Genomic DNA, 24156 nt, shown 5'->3' with positions numbered 1-24156 from the left:
AGTATGGTTTTCACATGAATAAGATTCTTGGTGGTAGAGTTTCAACAATATTGTTTAATGTGAACAATAGCAGGTTTGTATATACAAAGACTGAGGATTTACTGATCATGCAGCTTCAGCCTGAGCCTCGATTCTCTTCTTCCTCAGCTGGAGCCTCCTCTCCCTCTCGTACTCCTTCATGCGCATCACGTAGCTGGAGGCGGAAACATGAAGGCGTATGCGGTTATTGGGATGGACATACATTATTATACTTTGACCATGTAAAGAGTTTTAATAGTTACATCTGAAATCGGCGTTCCTGTTAAAGTGGCGTTACAAATTAACAGCGACTCAACCATCGACCCACAATATTGTCGGGAAACTCGATCCTGACCTGCGGGGAGGACGTCAAGATTTTTTGCGCAGCTAAAATGTTCGAAGAGGAAAACTACCAACATGGTTTAAACGGTCTCGACTTTTTTTTTTTTTTTTAAATGAACTCTGATGAGAGGTCCTTAAAATGCTCACAAAGAACGGAATTTGAACAATTCACAACAACAGGGTGACTCCCATTTTCCAGAAGAGCTACTAAACGGACCTCGTGGTAAAAGTTTTGTCGATATTAAGGACTGATGCAAAGTGTGCTACAGAGAAGAAGCCAGACAGTTTTAACTTCCTGCAAATTTCCTTCTCGTCACTTCTTGTTTTATAGAATGAGAATTCAACTTAAAAGTTATGATCTCCTGGGATTGTCCTTCGAATGTCTGTTCAGGTACCGCCCGTTGTCAAAAGTGAGGTAATCCAGCGCCGAGTGAGCCTGCGGCCCTCTGATGAACGCTTCTGCATTCGGTGATCATTTAGTGCTGCAGCATTACAAACTGTACGAGCTGGAAGTCCGCAGCGACATTCCCAGGAATAATCACACCCGGCGCACCGTTCGGCGAAGGGGGGCAGACGGGAGTTCACGCAACAGGTTTGCTATTCAACTGACCGACATCACGCACGCTACATTTGTTTGGATTTCTGGGAAGTCCTAAACAAAAAAAGAAAAGAAAAACGAGGTGCAATTATCTTTTATCTCCAAATAGAATGAAACTGGATTTTGCGAGACTGTAACTTTGAACGACGTCTGAATACTGCACATGTAGACACCCGGTATCAACAGCTTTACTGACGCACCCACCATAAACCGGCGTCTCTATACATAACAAACAACCTTTCACGCTGTCAAGACGACCCGCCGCTGCTGAAGCGCCTCCGCCTGGACGCAGCAGTCCTACAAAAGCCGACCCGAAACGTCTCTTTCGGCCATGTGGACACTTACTCCCCGTGTTCGCAGTAGTCCCAGTCGTGCCGCTCGTGCTTGCAGGCCAGGAAGTTGGGCCAGTTGTCCCGCTTGCACTTCATGAGTTTCAGCAGGTGGTGGGCGCAGTAGTCCCTCTGCTCCACGGGCAGCTGGGCCAAGTTCATCTGCTCCTGGCTCGCTATCATCTCTGGAGGAGAGACACAAAATCTTCAGTCACCAAACGGTCAAGAGTCCGAATGAAAACGCAAGTAAAAACATAGTTCTTTATCCAACACGGGACTTTGGTGAAATTTGGCTTGAGCGGGTGACGAGCTATTTACTTCTAATATAAAACTAAAAGACCATTTCAGCTGACATTCTGTAAAAGTCGGATGTTCAAGGAGAAATCGGACCGGACCCTGACATTTTGCCACCGCAGACAAAAACAAAACTTGCTGTACGGTGTTCATACTTGAGAAGCTCACAAACACTAAATACAAATACACTGCAGGTGTGAATAACCGCAGCACTGAAATGCCTATTAATATGAAATCAACACTAGTTTTTCAGTCTCGTGAAATCAACGCATTTCCAAATTTGGCGATTTTGAATTCTGATGAACTCGAAGTCAAAAAAAAAAATAATAATAAAAAAAAAAAGCTCAACTTTAAATAAATACAACTGAACTGCACGAATAATGTCGCATTATTATTATTATTATAATAATAATATCAGATCTAATGGTAAAACACCGGCAGGAAGCATTCACTACATAGTGTACTTTTACTTGACACTTGAAGTACATTTTACTGAAAATACTGAAAGTACTTTAGGGGTTGTGAGGGCAGAACTGTTACTTGTGTTAAGACTATTTTCACAGCGAGATATTAGTATTTTACTAAAAGTTAAAGGACCTGAATACTTCTTCCATCTTTATACACCAAAATATGTGAAGCCCACAGTTTGAAGATGAAGATGAAGATGAAGACAAGTAGGCCACAAGCAGCTCAACTTCACACGAAACCTCCTCCAGCTGACTTTAGCGCGAAGCTAACGTCAGCTAAACGCGCTACGAAAGCACGACGGATCGATAAATCAACTGCAGATGAATATTGAACACTGTATGATGCTGTGGGGGAGGGGAGGAGAGGAGGAGGCCATGAATCCTCTCCCAGCTGCACACCGACCTCTCTCCTTCCTCTCTTCGAAGCCGAACTGGGGGTCGAACTCGAATTTCTTGGCCGGGTCCGGCTCCGTGTCCGTCTCCGTGACGTATCGCCTGGCCAGGTGAGCTCCCATGGCACCCGGGGATGTTTGTACTCCGGCAACTGAAGTTAAGGTACTCTGTTTGCTTGCGCTCGGGCGTTAACGTAATGTTTTTCCCCTAATTATTTAGCAAACCGCCATTCGGTCACCTCCAAACGAAACCCCTTGCAGCCCACTTCCGCCCGTCACCGGAAATAAACAGCCCCGGCGGTGCTTCCGACAAACACCGTCCCTTCCAGATAAGTAACGAAAGGTTCCGCTGGGAAAGTTTGCTGGTGTTCGGATCAAATCGGCGTTTACTCAGACGTTCGGTAACAAAATTCCACTTGTAAACATTTAATGATGTAAACCATAAAACTTTGACAATGAATATGTATGACAAACTGATTAAAAAACGATTTGTATTGTATTCAAGTGTCCCAGTATGCGGTGGTAGTAAACAAACACAAGGACTTGAACTCTTGCAGCTACACAGAATTCAGCTGTCATCAGTTTTATTTTTTTTTTTTTAAACCTGTGCTTTTCCTTCTTTGATGTCAAAATGTCTTCTGTAAACACACATTTATTGCTATGAGCATATTCACAATGCTTCTACTGAAAGTAGAAGAAATCAGGGGATTTAAAAAAAATTTAAAAAAAAAGAGCCCAAAGCTCAATGCTGTCCCAGGACGTCCTGGTAGGCAAACAAGCTTTGTCATGTAGAAATATTTCTGTTTAGAACTATACTCTAAAATTCTAGTAATAAAATAAATATAGCAGTCCAAGATGTGATCATAAAGGCATATATGTATTTATTACTTTTTACACTCATACATACACACAGCTTTTATAGTGCAAACGGATTACAAAAGCGTTGAGCTATTAGTGTGAAAGATTTATTCTTCATATGCATATATTCATATTCCTCAAATGCCTAAAGTTAATATGCTTTTTTCATCGAAACTAGTTGAGACAGATATTTTTTTCATTTATGATATTACATGTTTCAGAAAGTATCTTCTTTTAAATAACATTCTTCATCACTTCCAATTTCCACTTCTTTTATTCTTCTATTTCCATTCTTCAAAAAGTGAATCTCAACGGTGAGAAAGGACCACAGGGTGCAGTTTTTTTTGTTACTGATAGAGATCGTCAACACCTTCCTCTCTGTACAGACCGGGCCTCCCTGATCCGGAGCCTGAACCCTGACTTTCAGACCGGGTACCGGTAGCAGAAGGGAACCTGGTGGGGAAAAAAGGAAGTTACAAGAGTGGAACCAAAACCATGTCAACTCGTCCATTACTACATTTTCTGTAGTTTGTGTGTGTACCTGAAGCTTCCAAAACCTCGGCTCTGCTGCAGAGTTTGAGCGAACATCTCGTATTTGCGGATGTCATTGTCACTAACAGAGCGACGAGCAAATCGCATCGCCTCTTCGAAGTGGTCCTTCCTGATCTCTGGGACTGGATCAAAGTCTTCATCCTTCAGACAGAGAAAAACATTAGGATCACATCTGAGAACAATAAACCCTGTAAATGTGTGTGTGTGTGTGTGTGTGTGTGTGTGTGTGTGTGTGTGTGTGTGTGTGTGTGTGTGTGTGTGTGTGTGTGTGTGTGTGTGTGTGTGTGTTCCCAGTCCAAAGGCTGAAAGTTACAAAACATACAGCCGCCCTTTAGGGAACTTTTTATCTTCCACATTCTCTTTCTGCACCAAGCACACACAGCCTGGTACTACTTTGAGATGTGACTTTGTGTGTGTGTGTGTGTGTGTGTGTGTGTGTGTGTGTGTGTGTGTGTGTGTGTGTGTGTGTGTGTGTGTGTGTGTGTGTGTGTGTGTGTGTATTATTGAGAGAGAAAAGCAGTAAGGATGGAGAACATTGGGGGTAGCTGACCATGGGGATGCCTGGTCTGTTCTGCCTCTGACGCTCGGCCTTGATCTCGGCCTCGATGGCCTCGCGGATGGCCAGCTTACAAGCCCGCTGACAGATCTCGGTCAGGTCGGCTCCGGAGAAACCCTCCGTGATGCCAGACAGGTACTGCAGATCCACATCCTGCAGAGAGGAGGAGCGAAAGAGACAGGAACTAAAGCAATGTGAAAATATTGAGTCTTTAAATTCACATTATTTTGTGACATTCTTTGTGTATGTGTGTCTCTACAAAAACAGAGAGCTACTAGTACCGTACGAGAGCGGCGTAATGTTTTATAATGTTATGGTTGTGCCACTTTACTTAAATATTTATTATATTTCACGTTTTTACTCCACTACATTTATATGCTCTTTTTTCATCAGACGATTTAAATACAAAACATACACTACACTAATTAAAGATAAAGCATTGACAAAGTATACATAAATAAACAGTTTTTTTGTGGACTAATCAGCTACAGCATAGAAATTGTTTTCATGGTTTAATACAACAATAATTTAATGTTTCGAGTAAGAACGGTGAATAGCTGTAATAATTTAATTCATTTTACTGCTGTTACGACTAAACGTTCCGACTTTCTGTTGGTTTTCTTTAGTGTATAAATGAAAAAAAAAGAAAAGGATTTATAGAGAAATTTGTCTTTGTGTCACTCACTCGTGCGACAGGGGACTTGCGTAGGTTTGCGTTTAGAACTGCTGTGCGTGAGGGTTTGTCAGGCAGCGGGATGTAGATGAGCTGGTCCAGACGACCCGGTCGCAGGATGGCTGGGTCTATGATGTCCGGCCTGGTGAGAGCAGAGGGCAGCGAAGAAAAAGGGTGAGATGAAATCAGTAAAGAATTTCTTCTATGACCCAACTCGTCATTGCAGAAATGTAAAAAAAAAAAAAAAAAAGCACACCTGTTGGTGGCACCGATGATAAAAACATTCTTTTTGTCGGACATGCCGTCCATCTCTGTGAGTATCTGGTTGATGACTCTGTCAGCGGCGCCGCCTGCGTCTCCCGCTCCGCCCCCTCTGGATTTAGCGATGGAGTCCAACTCATCGAAAAACAAGATGCAGGGGGCCGCCTGTCTGGCCTGTAGGCGGGAGGGGAAAGGTCAGGAGGTCAGAGGTTAAATTATAAAGGAAGAGGTGTTTCTTTTCTTTCCTTTCTTAACGCTCACCTTATCAAATACGTCTCTGACGTTGGCCTCTGATTCTCCAAACCACATGGTGAGCATCTCAGGTCCTTTGATGGAGATAAAGTTCGCCTGGCACTCATTTGCGATGGCTTTAGCCAGCAGGGTTTTCCCGCAACCTGGAGGTCCGTAGAACAACACTCCCCGGGACGGGGTCATTCCAAACTTCAGGAACTTGTCAGGGTATTCGACGGGGTACTGAGGAGAGAAAGATGTAGTAAAGCTTTGACACGTTGTTGCTGAGACTCGTGTTTGCAGTTTTGTGCAGTGTTGAAATAAGTGTTTCCTCCACCTGAACCAGCTCTTGCAGTTCTCTCTTGACCTCGTCCAGCCCTCCGATGTCCTCCCAGTTGACCTGAGGCACCTCCGCAACCGTCTCCCTCAGAGCTGACGGGTTGCTCTGACTCAACGCCCACTGAAGAAAAGCGCCTTCATTCATTCATTCCTTAAGAAATTTATTTTTATTGAATTTCTATACACACACAGAGTCTGGAAGTCTAAATGTGTGAGTGTGTGTTTTTGTACTTGGAAGTCGTCCATGCTGACAGCCAGTGAGTTGAGGAGGTCAGCGTCGATGGATTCGTCCTCCAGATCTATGAGGGTCAACTTCTTGCGGATGGCTTGCAGAGCAGCTTCGGAGCACAGAGCAGCCATGTCGGCACCCACATGGCCGTGTGTCTCTTTGGCGATCTGACACATGTTAAGCAAATCAGGGACGATAATATGAATTTATTAAGCGGCAAACATGCATGTCAGGATTGGGATAGATGTCATCAGGGAATTTTCAACTTGTGAGATTGAATATTAAATCATCACATACATACATACGTACGCTCAATCATGCATGATTCCTATATTCCTATGTATATTCTTTCTCAGAGTATTTTTTTTTATTTTAAAGCACTTACACTGAGGAGGGTTGAGAGGAGGTCCGGCAAAATAAAAAAATTAATAATAATTAATTTAATTTAATTTAATTTAACAAAGTGATTCTCAATCAGTATAATTAAAAACCTACTCATTTAATTCCATCAGCAATGTTCTCATTAAATAAGAGTCTGATCTTTGTCAACAGTTCATACTGTATCTATAATAAAAATACTAAAGAACAATTTCCTTTGGTTCATCTGATGATTACTTTTCTCAATTAATTGTTTCATTCCAATGTTTAAAAAAACAGTTAAAAATGGTCACAACAATTTTCTCAGGTGAAAGATTTAGTTTTTTTGTTTTCTATAACCAACAGTCTAAAACCCAAAAGGTATTCAGTTCAGTGTCACATGAGACAAAGAAAAACCCCAAATGCTCAAAGTTAAAAGCTGAAACTATTTTATTTTTTTATCCTTAAAATCTACCCAACCAATTAGGTGCTTATCCAACTAGTAGTTGAATGATTCATCTGTTAAACAGCTCATCATTTCAGTTGTTATATGAGTTGTTAAACAATATTTTTGGTTCCTGCAGGCTCACCATCTCCAGGTCCACGTCGTCAGACAGTTTCATGTTTTTGGTGTGGATCTGCAGGATCTCCAGTCGGCCGGTCGAGTCTGGGATTCCAATGTCAATCTCACGGTCAAACCTGCCTGGAGAGACATCCGCATGCTTGTAAATGTGTGTGTGTGTGTGTGTGTGTGTGTGTGTGTGTGTGTGTGTGTGTGTGTGTGTGTGTGTGTGTGTGTGTGTGTGTGTGTGTGTGTGTGTGTGTGTGTGTGTGTGTTTGTGTGTGTGTGTGCATGTGGCTTTCGCGCACCAAAGCGTCTCAGAGCAGGGTCCACGCTGTTGGGCCGGTTTGTCGCTGCCATGACAACCACGTGAGCTCTTTGCTTCAAGCCATCCATCAGGGTCAGAAGCTGGGACACTATACGCCTCTCCACTTCACCGTGAGTCTACACGCACGCACATGCACACGCACACGCACACACACACACACACACACACACACACACACACACACACACACACACACACACACACACACATGCACGCAGTCAAGAATAATTCACTGTTATTTGCCTGCGTATGGACAAAAGAAACACACGACTGCACATTCGTTGGTGTGACACAAGAGAAATCAGGCCTCTTGACTTGTCCCCTGTTGTTTACCTTCTCTCTCTTCGGAGCGATGGCGTCCAGCTCATCGATGAAAATGATGGCGGGAGCGTTGTTTTCCGCCTCCTCAAACGCCTTTCTTAGGTTGCTCTCGGACTCTCCTGCCAGCTTACTCATGATCTCAGGACCTAGTCACCGAATGATATGTACCATGTTCCCACGTAAGTAAGAGAAACAGTGCAAAAATCTAATTTCCAACCAAAAAAACCCCAAAAAGCACTTTATTTTTACAGTGTCAGCTGATTTTTTTCCTGTCTCTAACAGTGAGATAAGAAGAAAGCCTTACCATTGATGAGGAAAAAGAAGGCACCAGTTTCATTGGCTACAGCTCGGGCAACCAGGGTCTTCCCCGTACCTGCAGGTCCGTAGAGCAGGATACCTCTGGGGGGCTGAGAGGGAGGAGGAAACAACACAGAGTCAAGAAAAGAGAATTTTCTAATGTTAAATTAAGAAGAAATGGGCTGTTTTAATGGGAGGACCGTTGATTGTGTGTGTGTGTGTGTGTGTGTGAGACACCTTAACTCCTATGGCTTTGAAAAGTCCCGGGTGTCTCAGAGGAAGCTCCACCATCTCTTTGATCTGAGCCAGCTGCTTCCGACAGCCTCCAATGTCGTCATAGCCGATGTCATTGAGACTCTCCTCTTCGTCCTGTCACAGTGCAAAAGCACTGACATATCAGGATATATTGATAACTACAGACTCAGTGGTGAGGCTCTGGAGGGGACATGAGGTCGTTCAAGCTGAATTACTGAAGCCTTGTTTCAACAGCACAGGCTGCAGGTGTATGTAATAGTCAGGAGACAACCGACTTATTGGTTTGTGAACTGCATTTTTTAAGTCTTGACTGGCATGTTGGCCGTCGCCATCTTGTTTTTTTGGAGCCAGTCGTGACCATATTTGGACAAGCTCGGAAGGAGCAAGGGGTGAATCTGACTGAGAACCTGAGGAAACTATGCTCCGCCCACTTATACCAGAAACATGACTACACCTTAGGCATGTCACTCAAACCAGGCACGCCCTCAAATATACCTCTCTTTGAGGCTTAATATCTAATTAATTACAGAATTATTTTCAGAAAGACCACAATAACTCTGATAAGAAGTAGTGAATTTACCAAATGAAATCCTAACGACTTTTGGAAAACATTAATTAGTGCCCGAGCACCGAAGGTGCGAAAGCCCTATTATTATTTGTAAAACTATTATTCTTTTTATCCTGAAAGTTTGAATGCATTTTTGGAGGCTTTATAATATTCAAAAACTCATGAAAGTTGGTAAAAAAAATGTCTCCTGGCGAAAAATGTCATATTTTAGTGGAGTCGTGAGTGGGCGTGGCCAAATGGCTCACTAGCGTCCCCTACACAGATGCCCCGGCGGCTACATTTACATACATGCACGAAAATCGGTATATCACACCTAGACATACAAAAAAGTTACTTTGCACCATTATGTCAACTCAACAGGAAGTCCACCATTTTGTATTTAATCACCATTTTTGGCGATTTGCACATGTACTTTAACGAACTCCTTAACAAAGGGATTTTGTCGGACCGACTTGAAATTTTTTCTGTGCACTCTTAACATGTTTGGGGTTAAAAGTTGTTAAAATAATTCTTTTTCATCAATGGATGTGCCCATGGCGTGGTGGCCATTTGAGCGTGTCGCCATGAAACTACAAGTTGCTCTAAATCTTATGTACATGGACCGAACTTCTCCAAACGTTACAGGTATGATAACAGTTTGCCCCTGAAGACACCTGTATGGTAATATTCACTCATAGTCAAAGCGCCCCCTGGTGGCAACTGGAAATGACACTTTTTATAATTTCACATGCTACGTTGAGGTGGTTGATCACATGAACCTAAAGTCGGGTCAGAATAGCCTAAACATGTGGTTGATGATATATTGAGAATTTCGTTCGACTTTGTGAAAGGGCGTCGCCGTGGCGATGCGACAAACTGCGCCACCAATCTTCCCAGGAGTCAGACAGCATTGTGACAAATCTTTGGCTCACTGCAACCTATAACTGCACCGTCCATAAATATTCATTCAAATGCGACCAAAATTGCCACAGACATTCTTTGGATAGTAGATATATATGTTTTCAAGGGGGTCTGCAGTGATATTAAATATCTTCCTGTAATGTGTAGTGTATGCAAAACTTTTTCAATTTGAATCACCATCAATAGGCCAAGTGGAATCTGAACCATTAATAGCAACCTTGGTGAAGTAGAATCTTTTACTTGTTGAGTCACTGGACGCTCTGAGTGAACTCCGTGAAACACTTTCTCCTGCCGCGACTCATCCTCCGGCGCCGAAGATAGTTCAGCGGTCTAGGACGCCGACGCCAGGCTGGACTCATAGCCCCAGGTATCACACAATTCATGGTTTACAGAGGGCGAGTCCCCTCAATAAGCCACGTGGTGCACGGAGGGCAAGACCTCCTAAGGCAAGTCTCTCTAAGGGTAAGCCACACAGGTTTGGGTTTGTATGTGCAGTCATACTAATAGAGAGTGACTTTCTTCATTGTGCACTGGTTAGAATTGCCTTACAGTGAGAAGTAACTTGAGGCATGTGAGTCAGTTCAGAAAAAGGTCATCACCCAAAATATCCAAAGTATGTTGTCCAAAATATGATTAAACAAAAAAGTCATACTATGTCATCCGAAATATTCAAAAAAAGTCATTCTATAGCATGTTGTCCAAAAAGTGACCCAAAATTAATTTTTCTAGAGTACAGAGTACAGAGTATATTGTATATAGTATATTGTACATATATAACCAGGGCGATGCGGCTTAGTTTGATGTTTCGGCGTGACACAGGAAGTTGATGTTTAAGGTCAAACGATGCTCCAAAACTCATGAAAGTTGTTGCCTGACGCAAGTTTCATGAGTTTTTGAAGATGTTTATGAAAAAAGGCTTTTTTTTTTTTTTTTTTTAAGAAGAATAAGGAACGAGATCGAGAAAAAAGTTAAAACTGCAAGCGGGAATATGCGGACCCTTGCGTGCTACACATCGGGGAGCCGGCGGCCCCGACCCGCTGGATCCCCGACGTGCAGCCTGCGAGGGCCCACAGATCACTGCTTGCAGTTTTAATTAACTTTGTATTTCATAAGAGAAGTTAATGCTTTTTGAATGCGAGTCTATTGTAGCCAGCCCCTAGTGGTCCTCAGTGGTATTGTACTTTAGGGCACTTCTGCAGTGACTTCACTTCTTAGTGGCCCAAAGTCCACATCCATTTTTATATACAGCCTATGGTAACAGTATGATGAGCCTTCATGGTCCCACCATAACAGGATGAAGTGGAATGACATCAGTTAACTGAAAAATTTGCACAAATTCCTTGATGCGATTAAGACTGTGTTACTGAATGTTTAAGCACACTGTTATCACACAAACCAGAGACACAAATGTCTCACCAACCTCTCTTTTGATTGGCTGTCCCTCGCAGAACATGACAGTGTCTGGGGCAACAATGCAGTGAGGGCTGGGGTCCGTATCCACCACCTTGAACTCCACCGCCCGCATGCTCCCCCTCACCAGGAAGATGTCATCTGACAACACAGAGAAGAAATCACAACACTCACAGACAAGAGCCTCCACAGTGAATGTTGTTGAGTTGATCTCATGTTATTTCTCCACGCCGAGACGTGACAGATGTGGCCGAAGGAATTATGTTTTCAGGTTGTCCATCCCAGGTTTGTGAACACGATATCTCAGGAACACTTTGAGGGAATTTCTTTAATTTTGGTACAACCCTTTACTTGGACTCAGGAATGAAATGATTAGATTTTGGTGATCAAAAGTTAAAGGTCACTGTGAATTTGGGATGCCATAACTCAGGAACAGAAGGAGAGATTGCGATCATATTTGACATTTGGAATTGGTGACAGTAATCTTTGGTGTCCACCTTAAAACTGTGGTGATTGTAGAGATCTTCATTGCCGGTGAATATGAAATGTGAGCGAAGCATCCACATTTTAGAATTTGTTGCTTCTTTGCAGCGATATCTACTGTATATGTGAAGCATTGTATGCTGTCGTGGCTACAGACACGGTTGAAACAGCGATTTGACTAGTTGTGGAAGACATACAACTGCAAGTCAACAAATCCAATTTCATGTTTTGATGTTATGAAAACAGCTGATGTTACTGTGGTATGATCAGTGGCGGAGCTGTACCTTTGTGCACAGGCCGATAAGCCTCCAGAAAGTAGGGTTTGAGGAAAACCTCAAAGAGGTTCCCTGTCAGACCCTCAATGGTGTCATCTATGGGGAGGACGTGGATCTTTTTCCCATACTTGATATCAGGGCAGGGATGAATACTGTGACAACACACACATCAGCAGGCACCTATTGGTTATTACAATAAAAGGAACTCAAAACCGACACGGTAACTCCACAGAAAGACACAGGTGTGAGATCTACCTGATGACATCACCGAGCCGGACACGCAGGTTGTTGCGCGCCACACGGTTCATCCGAATCCGCTCATCTCCACAGGTGCCATCTGTCAGGACGATGCACACCGTTTGCCGCCGTTTCCGCCCTTTCAACACCACCGTGTCGCCCCGGAAGAGCTGCAACTCCTCTGTCTTTTTCTAGTAGAAACACACACACACACACACACACACACACACACACACACACACACACACACACACACACACACACACACACACACACACACACACACACACACACACACACACACACACACACACACACACACACACACACACTAGGCTAAGAACAAACAGGACTCTGGTGTTGGCTGTATTTACACTTCACACACACACACGCACACACACACACCTGTGACAGGCTGACAATGCTGCTGTCTTCATTGAGCGCCTCGTCCACAATGAGCCTGTTCGGCCTTTGCTTCTGCTTCAGGATGGCAGTGGAGAAATCTTCTCCCTTTGGGCTTCCAGCGAGAATCACATCATCACACTCTCACATTGCACATGAAGCTCTGGTTTCCTCATGTGACTCTGCGCTGTATTTAGAATCGCTTTGGCTCAGCACATAGCAACTACTTGAGTCTGTAAACATGTGAAAATGTCTTAAATGTCTTAGAAAATATTCGATCTTTTTATTAACATGATCAAAATGCACTGTAATTTAGCACTAGATAAAACGTGTTATTTTACTGTATGTTGAAATATCCATGAGTAAACATACACACACAGACACATGCACAAACATACAGTGCTGTTTCACTCACTCTGCTCCTCCTGGGCCGGGCATGACTGCTCTCCTTTGTCTCTTCAGATACACCCCAGTTTTCCACTGTCTTCTTCAGTTGTGTGCTGTAGTGGATTCAGTAGCCGACTTTGGGTGTTTCTAATCGTTGCCAACGATTTCAGATTCGGTCTTATTTTGCTTCCCAGCAGAGAATCTCAGTGTTTTCTTTCCCCTCTGTTGTCTTGAACCACCATGTTTACAGGAGCTGCAGCTTGCCTGTTTATCAGGTCAGGTATAAATACGCCCATCTGCCTCCCATGTCTTATTATAACCCCATCACGGACACACACACACACACACACACACACACACACACACACACACACACACACTCACCCACTCGCGTACACAGACGAATCCCAAGCACTTACCTTGGAGAGAGTCCCAGAACAGATATAGAGTGATATTTCCTCCTCCCCCTGCTACGAACCAGCAAATAGAAGCTGAAGCCTGGCTGGTACCAAGACTCGTGGAATATTTATGAGTCAAAATAAATTCTTCTTTTTTTCTTTCCAAAAGACCTGACATGTCGTCTGTCTCATCTCCAGAAGAAGTCCTCTAGAGGGCAACATGGTCTGTCCACCTTCGACTGCTTGTGACTGAAGGGAGCTGCTGATGTCGTCCAGCTGCTCTAAACCGACGGTGATTCCCTCCCTCACACACAACACATGAACATTTGGTACACACACACACACACACACACACACACACACACACACACACACACACACACACACACACACACACACACACACACACACACACACACACACACACACACACACACGGCCCTCAAACATGGAATACACTTTCACAGAATGAGCATCCACACACTGTGGTATTTCAATTGAATCTTTTATTACTAAATAAATGTCCTTTAACAAATGACAGGAGACTAGCATGAGGGCACAGAGGGTACATTCCCCACAGAGAATCAAGCCGTTTTCTGTCCAACAGATTTAACAAATAAGAATGAAATTATGTTAAATGACACCGTAACAGACAACTTCTACTCGCTGTAATAACATGAAAAAAGTGTTTGAGGAAAGAGAATGAAAGTGAGAGGTAGAGGAGGTTTAAATGCACAAAGAAACATGAGATCTGATTCGATGATCAGAGTACAGAGAATGGATCAAATTAACATTTCACAAAATGAAACTAACATGCTGAAAAAAAGAAATCAAAACAAAAATAACAGGTAAACAAAAGTAACCTGGAATGTGTGCTGATGTAGTTGGAGGTGGGAGTGAGTTTTTTGTTTGCTAATTATTGACCATTAAAAACTGTTTAAAATGCTGCTGGTATGAGATTAGTTGATTGTTTGACTCAGCTTTACCCTGCCATAGCATCTTTCAGTTAGACCATGTTATTCCAATAATTAACAAATGGATAATGTACTAAATGAGTTTGCTTGAATATATTTACATGTTCACTTTATTACATAGTTGTGTTGATTGTTCAGCTGATTTCAGTTCAGTCAGCTGGTGTGTTTGAACATTTCTGCAGGGTACTCTGGAGCCGGTTTCACAAAGATGTTTTAGGCCGGCCTCTAGTGTTCGGGTCAGTCTTAAGTTTGCACTCAGATTAGTTAAATACAAGTTAGACTGACCTGAAACTCTGAAGTTTACTCTGAAATGAAGCTTATAAGTTCAGGAAGAAAGCTCTATATTTAGGCGACACAGCTTAACAGTTCGATACAGTTAATCAATCAGACAGTTTTTAGTTTGAAAAAAAAGTCTTAATTTCATTCATCCACTGCTTAAAGGGGACATATAATGCTCATTTTCAAGCGTTTTATTTTTATTCTAAGATGCCACTATAGAGTAGCTTTGCATGATTTACAATTGAATTTGTATTTATTTATCTTATACAGGGCTTTTATGTAGCTCCTCAGTTCATCCTTTCAGCCATGTGAGCTCCTGTCTGTTTAAGACCCGCCCTCACTGTCTCCTGATTGGCCAACATTTTGTGCTGTGCCTGCAGGAGACGACCAGATTTGTTTTACAAAAACGTTTTTTTTTTTTTTTTACATGGATTTCTGTTATTATTTGCCCCGCAAAAATCAAAGGACGTTGAGGCTTTTCTCCGAAACTTCAACTTTGAACGAAAATAATAAGTCCACGCGGAAGAGCTGCTGCGTAGTAAGGTACACCAACAATAACGTCAAAAACGCTGATTTTCTATTTGTTCCCCTGACGTGTCCTGAAAAAGATCCCGATAGAACGACTTTATGGCTCCAAGCTAAGTGAAGGGAAGACAACAGTACGCTGTGGGTTGCAATTTACGCTTGGCCAGTTGTCAGAACACAGCGCTATTGTTAGCTAGCACATGATTTGTAGAGCGTGATGGAAAAGTAAAAAAAATTAGTTGGTAACTTGCTTCCCTGGAGACTCAGTAAAATGAAAATAGAAGTCCATGTAGGTCACCTCTGGACGCTGAGTGGGGTTATAGGACTAGCCTGGTGCTGGACGGGAGACTGAATTTTCTATGGTACAAAGAGTGAACATATATTTACTTGACAGTGTGTCTTTGGGTCACATAAACTAATTTAACCCTAATGCTTTTCTTATAGTTTGTTTCTAAAGCGCTATTTCACATTAGCAGCAAGCGTCACTTGCTTCACCCCCCCAAAAAAGGGGGCGGGGTCATAAGTGCGCGGAGATTATTCCTTCAAGATAGTGAACAACTACAGAGTGTTGTACAAGAGATGCATTTAGGCATCAGACTACTTTGATCGAAGCCACAGGCCTCTGTGTATCTTTGTGAAACCGGCCCCTGACGTGGTGCATAGGCCAGAGCAGCAGATCATGAACGCTCTGTTCAAAAACAATTATGAACAAGTTGATGTCGTAGATTTTCATGAGATATTAGGCTACAAAAAAAAAAAAAAAAATCCCCTGACGATCTACAAGCCGTAGAGGTCCAACGTCCTCCAAACATCCGGGGAGTAATTAGCAGTTTACTGCTTTGAACAACAATCCTGCACCGGATTTTAGTCTCCACATGTAGGAATGAATACGATGGTTCAGCATCCCAATCATCTACTCTATCTTCTGGGAATGTATTTCATCTGGTCAACTTCTAAAGTGTTTCTTTTCTGTCCAACATGCTGAGTCTACATGTTCACGGACAAACACACACCAACTGGCAAGAAACCCCCAGATCACAACCGAAATCCCCCCCCACCCCCCCACACACACACAGAATGACCGCCAACTCTTTCAAGCTGTGCCTCAACGTCAGCACAACATAGCAGTTTAAACACAAAACATCTCGCATTGTTTCATCAATAAAATAGCAAAGTGCTTAATTGTTAAAAAAGGAAAAAAAAAGAAAGGAAAAATTGCGTGATAATTTTGAACCTCTGCATCTTCAAATGTCTGTTTTATGAGTCTATCTTCTCCCTCCAGTATTTGTGCTGTTTGGTTGAAAATCCGTGTTGTCCAGAAAGTGCAGTCTCATTTCTGTGTTGTTTAGGGACCACACCAGTTGTAGAGGTCCAGGAGGAAGAGAAACAGAGGTGTGTGTGTGTGTGTGTGTGTGTGTGTGTGTGTGTGTGTGTGTGTGTGTGTGTGTGTGTGTGTGTGTGTGTGTGTGTGTTGCCTGACATGAGATGAAAAGAGAAGTGTATCTTTCTGTATATCATGCATGCATATTTTACATTACTTGAGCTATATGTAGATTGAAAACGCAACGGTCTGCGTGTAGTTCGTGTGTGTCGTTAGCAGTCGTCATCCTCAAAGTGTGTTTTCTGCAGAACCTTTACGTGGCGCTCGTAGATCTTGAGGGCGGGGCCGAGCCTGATCGACAGGCCCGTCAAAACATCGTTACGCTGCATGAGGAGAAGAGACTTTCCATCGATTTCCTAATGAAGAGAGCACAGCGAGGCATGGGAGTGCATGCCGGTTACATTTTGTTTTATATTTTTCAGTTTATAGGACCCGTGTTAAGTCTGTCTGTCTGTGGCGCCCCCTAGTGGTGGTCAAAGACGATTACTCACCTGTGTCCTGAAGGCAGCAGCCTGCTCAGGAAAACCTGCTGCCGTGAAATAACTGACAACATCGGACACTGTCCAGTCCACCGGGCTCCCGCTGGCTCCCTCAGACTTAATAAACCTAGAGAGAGGAGGAAGACGGCGGTTAGAGTGACTGTTTACTGTAAAACATGAAGAAGATTGAAATTGTGAACATGTATGGAGTGTTATTATGAAATATAGGTTGGTGTTGTTTTTATCAATGGTTTTATTTCATGTGTATTTATTTCCTGTGTTTTGGTGACCATCAGTTGTTGTCTTTATGGATGAATGAATTCAACTTGCTCTGTGTTACGGTTGATATAAACATGGAAGTGATATTTTACATTCTGATAAATGTTGAATTTTAAGAGGATATCACAATCATAATCAGGGTTATATTGGACATTGATGGGAAGGTCACTTTTCAAATGTAACAGGTTACAGATTACTAGTTTAAAAATGTAATAGGTAATGTATCTATTTGAATTACTTCATCGAAGTAATGTAACTTTATTTGTTAATTTTACTAACATTATTTGAGATAGATGTCCTAATGCCTACTAAACCTCGCATGACTGCAGGCTGCTGGTGGATGTAAAATTACTGCAGGTGTGATAAAACAAGGAATTAAGTCGACAATTTCTGACTGTAAAAGCTGCAGGACTTCAAATGGATTGTTTGACATGTACAAAAAAAAAATCATTTCTAATTTATATTAATCTTGACATAAATAATATACTACATGTTTATTATTCCAGAAAAAAAAAAAAAAAAGGCATTAACTTGTGCTTTACTATTTGCATTGCAGATGAACTAAAAACATGCACTGGTTTCTCCGGCATCTCTACTGCGCTCACCCTCCACTGCTAACGCTAATCCCTCGCTCCTCAGGCAGGCCGGAGTCTCTCGGGGAGGCAGTGGGAGTGAGCAGGCAGGACGACACGCCGACCTCCGTCTTACACTCCGAGCCTACGAAGGAGATATTAAGCCGAGTGTTACTCCCCGTCACCAAACACAAATATGCAGAAATGCGCGCACATTTTGAGAAAGGCGAAACTCACTGTTAAAGCCTGGGGAGGTGTGGTTTGTTCCATCATGGTGCATCTGATTCGGTTCGTGGAGAGAGGAGAAGGCAAGGCATGTTTATTTGTACAGCACAGTTCAAAAACAAGGCCAACATAACCATTAAAAGCATCAAAAGAAAAGGACATTTAAAAACAATTATGAGCAGCGATTAAAACATTAAACATTAAAGAGAAGACGGTCAAACAAAACGCAAAGAGACATCTGCCAGAGGAATGTCAAAAGCGTCAGAGTGATACGACCTCCGCCTAAAATGAAGGACAAGAGGAGCGGACTGCATCGAGATGCATAAAGACAAAGCTGCAGCGGGGCATCGAGACCATCTGCTGTGGGAGTGTAAATGATGATATTAAAAGGTATGAAGTGGACTGGTTGGGGTCGGGGGTGAAGAAGTTTGACAAAGCTGATGAGTCACCCCTCAGAGAGCTGAAGTCGGTCTTAAACAGACAAAAAGGTCTGTGACTCGATGGCATTTTTCAGCCTGACTTTCTGAAACGATAAAACAGGCTGCTTGGAGATAGATAAAATTTGACTCGGACTTCTTGGAGATAGACGCCCGTCTGCCACCAGTCAGACGGGCGTCTATCTCCAAGAAGTCCGAGTCAAATTTTAACCACGAAGCCGGATCACCGCCTCGTAGTTGTGCACCATCGCCAACCGGTAAAGATGGCTTATGTATGCAGGTTTGTCCAGAGTCAAGGAAGCTGATAATACATGTGGTGAAGACTTTTGAGGAAATTAGGCCGATAAATCTGACTCTGATAGAAAACGCAGTGCTAACCACGACAGCAGGGGATGCTTCAAATGTAAACGTTGCTGCAAAGAAGCTACAAATTTGAAAACGTGAACAATTCACACACATCTTCAAACTGAGAGGAAATAATATCTATACAATCATCCCGATAACAAAGTGGACACCCGAGATTAGTTTCCAAAATTCAGTATCTGACCAAATGTTAAATACGGTCACAATCTCAGTCCCTGTCTGTTCCCCAGTTTACGGTGCTGAATAATGGCCAGAAAAGTGTTTTTGCAGAATATTTTTGATGCAACAGTGAAGTCAACCTTTCGGATATAAACTGTCACGACTTCACCATTTTATCCTGCGAGACATGAATTTGTGAATATATTTCTTCAGTTATGGCCAAAATCTTGTTTTGTGAGATCGTAGTGAACTTTGACCCCCCCCCCCCCAAAAAAAATACAAATCAGTTCATCCTCTCAACCAAATGAATGTTTGTGCCAAATCTGAATGAATCCCCTTAAGGGCGTTCGAGACATGACGTTCACGTGAAGGAGACAGACGTGAGGTCACACTGGCTGCGACGAACAGCCTCATACAGAGAATCAAGAACGAGATCTCCTTCATACGCTGCACTGTCCATGTGTGTGTGTGTGTGTGTGTGTGTGTGTGTGTGTGTGTGTGTGTGTGTGTGTGCGTGTGTGTGTGTGTGTGTGTGTTGCATTGCGTTGAAGATTCATGAGGGTATATTATCAACAAGAACCCGACTGATACTGGATTTTTGATCCGGTTATTTCTGTGATGGGGCAATAGTGGCCATCCGGTGTATCGGTCGGGTTCTTCTATCTGCAGTGGGAAAAAGAAATCCAGATGACGTACCTGGTGCCAAAAGCAAGTAGAGTAAGTAAAGCAGAGCCGGTAGCAGCAATGGAAAAGAGGGTTGTTGTTTTTTTTGTCACATTTTATGCTCCATCCCCCAACTTCCTTCATTGCTCCCGTCGTGCTTACTACGACCAGTAGAGGTCACAATAAACGTAAATTACACACCAGGTTGTAAAAACACCCTTCAAAAATGGACCCTGCTGTCGTTTTACGGGATGAAGACGAGGAGGGATTTCATTCAGGACGAAAGAACAAAGGTGGAATTTTTCGGGGGTTTTATTTCGGAAAACAAAGTTTTGAACTAAATTGGATTATTTCTGTATATTTTATGCAACCTAAACACTCTTCCTTCACGCCATCTTTTTGACGGTGACAGTTAAGGGTAACTTAAAAATTGTATTAAAGTGAAGTTGGACTCTAAAGTATCTCAACTTTGTAGCTTCTACCTTAACCAGCTACAAGATAAAACAGCTGAGAAAATGATATGAGCATGAATAATAACGTCACTCCCTGTCTTTGTGCTCCTTGTACGGTTGGTTTGGTTTCCTGGCTCGGGAGTCGATGGGAGGATTTAGAGAACGACATTGAGAAATAGTATAAACCTCAATAAAATGGATCTCAGCCTGTTTAAGAGGTTTATCTTCCATCCTCTCTTCCTCCCAGACCTCCACCGGCGGGTTTGGTCAAGATATTGTGCTTTTTGTTATCTTTCACTAAACTCTGTAGTCATTATTCATCATTTTATCTTAAATCCATAATACGTTTAACTTGTAGTATAATTACTCGTATATAACTCTCTGAAAAGGGTCATTCTACAAATAACTTTTACAACGTAATACTCTGATAATATTTGTATACCTTACTGACTTGTTTTGATACTCGCGGGAAAACCCATCATCCAGCAGTAAAAAAAAAAAAACTAACGGTACGGATACACGTGTTCGGACTCACTTTTGCCTCCGTATGTAGCGGATCAGAGTCGCCGGCGCCGTCCTGCAGGCGTGAACCGTTACACTGAGACAGCGAGGCTCCCTGAACGGGTGGCGGCTGCGTCTCGGGGGGGAAATCCACTGCAGACATATAACATAAAAACATAAAGTGAAATTGAAATAACAATACGGGAGGAGAGACAAGAGGTGGCGTTCGTGGCCGACGTGGTCGTGTTGCAAATTGAAATGACTTCTTAAAGTTTAAATTAAACATTGATAAAAGTAAAATATAAGGTTGGGAATTTTATTTGAAAAGAGGAAGGCACTCGAGAACCAGCGGTCATGAAAGTGTGGTGGAAGAAGAGTATTAGTAGGCTTGTGGTAATGACATTATATCCATCTCACACACACACACACACACGCACACACACACACACACACACACACACACACACACACACACACACACACACACACACACACACACACACACACACACACACACACACACACACACACCTTTGTCACCCTGTGGCTGCTGCTGCTGGGGGCTCTCCTTCTTTGATGCTGTCTGGATCTCCTCATCTTCTGTGGTTTTCTCAATGAGCCCTGGCTCGGTTGTCATGGCTACCGGGGATAGTCCTCTCTCCTCATCAGAACTCCTGGGATCGTCGTCCTCCTCCTCTTCCTCCCCCTCTTCCTCCTCCTCGTTCTCGCCCTGTTCCTCTTCCTTGCTGGCTGTTTCCATTGGCTCATTGTCCTGCAGAGAGGGCGACGGCGGCTGCGGTGACATAAAAGTTGTGTCAGATCTTTTTTGACATTACAAAAGTGGAGATGAAGCACTTCTCTCATTCTCGCAGGTGGATTTAGTTCTTCTGCGATTTGAGGTTTGAGCAGCATATCAGGTCTGCTGCACTTCTTCGGGGCAGCCTAACACAGTTCTCACTTGGAAAGAGACACAGATATAAGAAATAACGATAACCGCCTACTGTAGCCTACTCAAATTTTTTTATTTTATTTTTTTATATTTTTTTTACCCACAGGGGAGCAGGAGAGGGAGGAGAGCGTGCCGGCAGAAGCGGTACAAAGGATTTAATGAGGCACGAAGCGGGAGGGATGCGGGCATACCGACGGGAAGAGGACCAAAAAAAAAACAACAACAAAAAAACAAACGTGCGGGGTTCAGAAATGGCGCTTCAAAATGTTAATATACACAAACGCGATGCCCGGCTGTTTTGGGCTGAGTCCTCCGCCAGCCAGCCCCGCGCGACCGAGAAAAGCACTCGCAGGAGCGCGGGAGCGGCACGTCTCAAGTTTTGAGACAGACACCGCCTACCGCGCGGCAGGCCCAGACACCGCGCGCTCACATCCGCACAGCTAAAGTTCACAGGAGCCAAATCAAATGTTATTGACCCAAAAAAAAAAAAAAAAAAAATAGTGATGTGGCAACGCAAACGGAGGGTGCTCGTGCTCGCGCCATGCAGAGACGCTCTTTTGTGGCGCGCGTGCTCGTCCCGAGAGCCGGGGGGGGGGGGGGGGGGGGGGCGCTCCAGAGCTGTCTTGCTCTCCGGTGTAACCCGCACCTTTTGTGCAGGAAGCCGAGCTGCACACAAACACACGCACGCACGCACGCACGCACACACATACACACGCACGCGTTTGCCGAGGCGACAGAGGACAAACGCAACACAAGGCACAGTCGCATCCCGCTGACAGTGAACCGACACAGTGAAACAACAATGCATTTTTCCTAAATGTGGGGGGAATCCCCTCAGACACTTTTACACACGAAACATCGAGGTTTAACAAGAAAGAAATATGTATTTTGGCGACGGAAGCCGAGCGCGCCCCGGTGCCGTGCGCGCGGTTTAAAACCAGTGATCATTAATTTATCAGCAAGCCATCGAGCCAGCCGCTGCTCAGCGTGTCCTGTGCAGTCGGGACGTGTTGGAAATATTAAGTTGGCGTTGCTCACCTTTTTCACGGTGTGTTTGTCCTGCAGTGTGCTCTTTGCAAGTCTGTCAGCGGACGCATTCCTCGGCGTCGGCTCTTCCAACACCATCCCCCTCAGAGGAAGAGTAATGTTCCCGCAGCGGGTCCTGCGCAGCCTGCCCCTCGCCACCTCTCTCTCCATGACCACTTTGACTTTGCCTCGGGTCAGCTTCTCCTCCGACAGTCGTTCCTGGCTGCTCAGATAGCCCAAAATCTCCTTCAACCCGAGCGGCTTCATGTGGCCTCTGGTCGCGGCGGCGGAGCCCCCACGGAGGCTCCTCTCGGACAGGCTGCGAACAGAAGCCACCAATCTGTCGCCCAGGTCCGAGTTGGCGTGGTTCCCCGCTGTTTTGGGGCTCCCTCCCCCGGCTCGAAGTTTGGGCTTGAGGGGAACAGCCTGCTTCTGTCTCGGAGGTTGAGGGAGGCTGCTGACGCTCCCAGAGCAAGTTTTGCTCTGGGTGTCAGCTCCGGACAAACCGGGCTCTTTTCCTCCTTCAGCCGCATCGGCTTTGCCCGGCGTTGTCCTGCCGGCATCCCCGCCGTCCTGCGCGCTTGTTCCGTGGCCGACACCGGGTGACGGGCAGTCCCCCGCTCCCTCCTGTCCTAATCCCTTGTCTCTCGGTGCACTTGCTTTCTCCTCTTTACAGCCGCTCCCGACAGCGCAGCCCGTTGTTGCGCCACAACTGAGGCACCCGTTTCCGCTACTCGGGCTGGAGGCAGGCTTGAGCTTCTTGCTGGCTGATGTTTGAGTGTGGGGATCTGGGCTGGGCTCCGAGTCCTCTTCTCCCTCCTCCTGGTCGGTGAAGCTGTGCGAGCTGTCTCCGTTGTTGTTCGGATGGTCGTGTTTGGTCCGCTCCCTCGCTGCCTCCGCGCTGCCTCCGCTGCTGCTGCCGCCGCCGCCGCCGCCAGCGGCCGTAAACTCACTCTTCTTTCTGCTTTTCCTCTGCACCTTCGCCGCGTTTCGGTACGATATGGACCCCTTGTAGCTAACTTTGAGCACCGTCTGCTCTTGAATCAGTTTTTCCAGTTCTGTCCTGGTTCGGTCCGGGTCTGACCCGTGTCGTCTCCGGACCATTCGACAAATCCTCTCCAGATCCGGACGGGCTTTCCTCGAGCGGAGAGAGTCGATTGTTTCCAGGATCCACTCTCGGTACTTATTGGGTTCGGACATCTTCTCCTCGCTGGTGCGGGTGAGGTTTGGCCCGAGTGCGTCTTTTCCCCCCCCCCTCCTCCTCCTCCTCCTCCTCCTCCTCCCCCTGTTGTTTCACAAGTGACGCTGTGTCAAAGCTGGGAAGCCAAAGTGCGATCCCCGGCTGGAGAACGAGGACGGAAGCCTGACTGGTACGCTTGCGTTTGTTGGCCACAACGTGCGCTTAAGGTGGACCGAAGATGGCGCCTAGGTCTCCGCCAAAGACGCCAAATTGAATTTAAGGTGGAATCGGTTCGCTTTTGGAGCCCCGGAGCTCCGTTCTTTGTTCGCAGTCTTAATCAGATCATCCCGCGGTTCATAACAGCCCGTTCGACTTCTTCACAAAGACACACCG

General features: G+C 44.5%; 3 protein-coding genes across 4 annotated transcripts; all 3 read right to left on the bottom strand.

Annotated features, from left to right (window-relative positions):
- Positions 1–34: 34 nt before the first annotated feature.
- ndufb7 (NADH:ubiquinone oxidoreductase subunit B7) lies at positions 35–2726 on the bottom strand. Its single transcript, XM_069714643.1, has 3 exons — positions 2452–2726; positions 1304–1472; positions 35–193 (listed from the first exon to the last, which is right to left on the bottom strand). Exons 1-3 carry the CDS (start codon positions 2561–2563, stop codon positions 106–108), a joined length of 369 nt encoding a protein of 122 aa, XP_069570744.1. The 5' UTR covers positions 2564–2726; the 3' UTR covers positions 35–105.
- Positions 2727–3296: 570 nt separating this feature from the next.
- On the bottom strand, positions 3297–13482 carry LOC138630303 (transitional endoplasmic reticulum ATPase). 2 transcript variants are annotated; one of them, XM_069714550.1, is made up of 19 exons: positions 13341–13482; positions 12950–13185; positions 12538–12649; positions 12151–12323; positions 11905–12047; positions 11148–11278; positions 8242–8373; positions 8012–8114; positions 7720–7853; positions 7367–7502; positions 7087–7199; positions 6142–6306; positions 5909–6031; positions 5602–5814; positions 5336–5514; positions 5092–5221; positions 4401–4559; positions 3840–3991; positions 3297–3751 (listed from the first exon to the last, which is right to left on the bottom strand). In XM_069714550.1, exons 2-19 carry the CDS (start codon positions 12970–12972, stop codon positions 3646–3648), a joined length of 2427 nt encoding a protein of 808 aa, XP_069570651.1. In that variant the 5' UTR covers positions 12973–13185; positions 13341–13482; the 3' UTR covers positions 3297–3645. The 2 variants fall into 2 exon arrangements, with proteins under 2 accessions (XP_069570651.1, XP_069570650.1); XM_069714549.1 differs by lacking the exon at positions 13341–13482 and having other exon boundaries at positions 12950–13262.
- Positions 13483–16290: 2808 nt separating this feature from the next.
- samd1b (sterile alpha motif domain containing 1b) lies at positions 16291–23823 on the bottom strand. Its single transcript, XM_069714579.1, has 7 exons — positions 22596–23823; positions 21140–21401; positions 20644–20761; positions 18046–18095; positions 17842–17953; positions 16970–17084; positions 16291–16834 (listed from the first exon to the last, which is right to left on the bottom strand). Exons 1-7 carry the CDS (start codon positions 23781–23783, stop codon positions 16691–16693), a joined length of 1989 nt encoding a protein of 662 aa, XP_069570680.1. The 5' UTR covers positions 23784–23823; the 3' UTR covers positions 16291–16690.
- Positions 23824–24156: the final 333 nt, after the last annotated feature.

This window comes from Brachyistius frenatus, unplaced genomic scaffold, assembly GCF_029030835.1.
Source record: "Brachyistius frenatus isolate BFR_SWC_R1_liver_20210118 unplaced genomic scaffold, ASM2903083v1 Contig_132, whole genome shotgun sequence".
NCBI lineage: Eukaryota > Metazoa > Chordata > Actinopteri > Embiotocidae > Brachyistius > Brachyistius frenatus.
Note: the sequence above shows the minus strand (reverse complement) of the source record. Positions and strands in the feature narration are given on the sequence as shown.

Coding starts and splice junctions, on each gene's coding strand:
- ndufb7 (XM_069714643.1), bottom strand. CDS start 2,563: ATGGGAGCTCACCTGGCCAGGCGATACGTCACGGAGACGGACACGGAG. Junction 1,473..2,451: donor CGAAGAGAGGAAGGAGAGAG/GTCGGTGTGCAG, acceptor TCTCTCCTCCAG/AGATGATAGCGAGCCAGGAG. Junction 194..1,303: donor GACTACTGCGAACACGGGGA/GTAAGTGTCCAC, acceptor TTCCGCCTCCAG/CTACGTGATGCGCATGAAGG.
- LOC138630303 (XM_069714550.1), bottom strand. CDS start 12,972: ATGCCCGGCCCAGGAGGAGCAGA. Junction 12,650..12,949: donor CCCGGCCCAGGAGGAGCAGA/GTGAGTGAAACA, acceptor TCTCGCTGGAAG/CCCAAAGGGAGAAGATTTCT. Junction 7,503..7,719: donor TCGCTCCGAAGAGAGAGAAG/GTAAACAACAGG, acceptor GCGTGCGTGTAG/ACTCACGGTGAAGTGGAGAG.
- samd1b (XM_069714579.1), bottom strand. CDS start 23,783: ATGTCCGAACCCAATAAGTACCGAGAGTGGATCCTGGAAACAATCGAC. Junction 18,096..20,643: donor CCGCTACATACGGAGGCAAA/AGTGAGTCCGAA, acceptor TCTCCACGAACC/GAATCAGATGCACCATGATG. Junction 17,085..17,841: donor ATTAGCGTTAGCAGTGGAGG/GTGAGCGCAGTA, acceptor TCCTCTCTCTAG/GTTTATTAAGTCTGAGGGAG.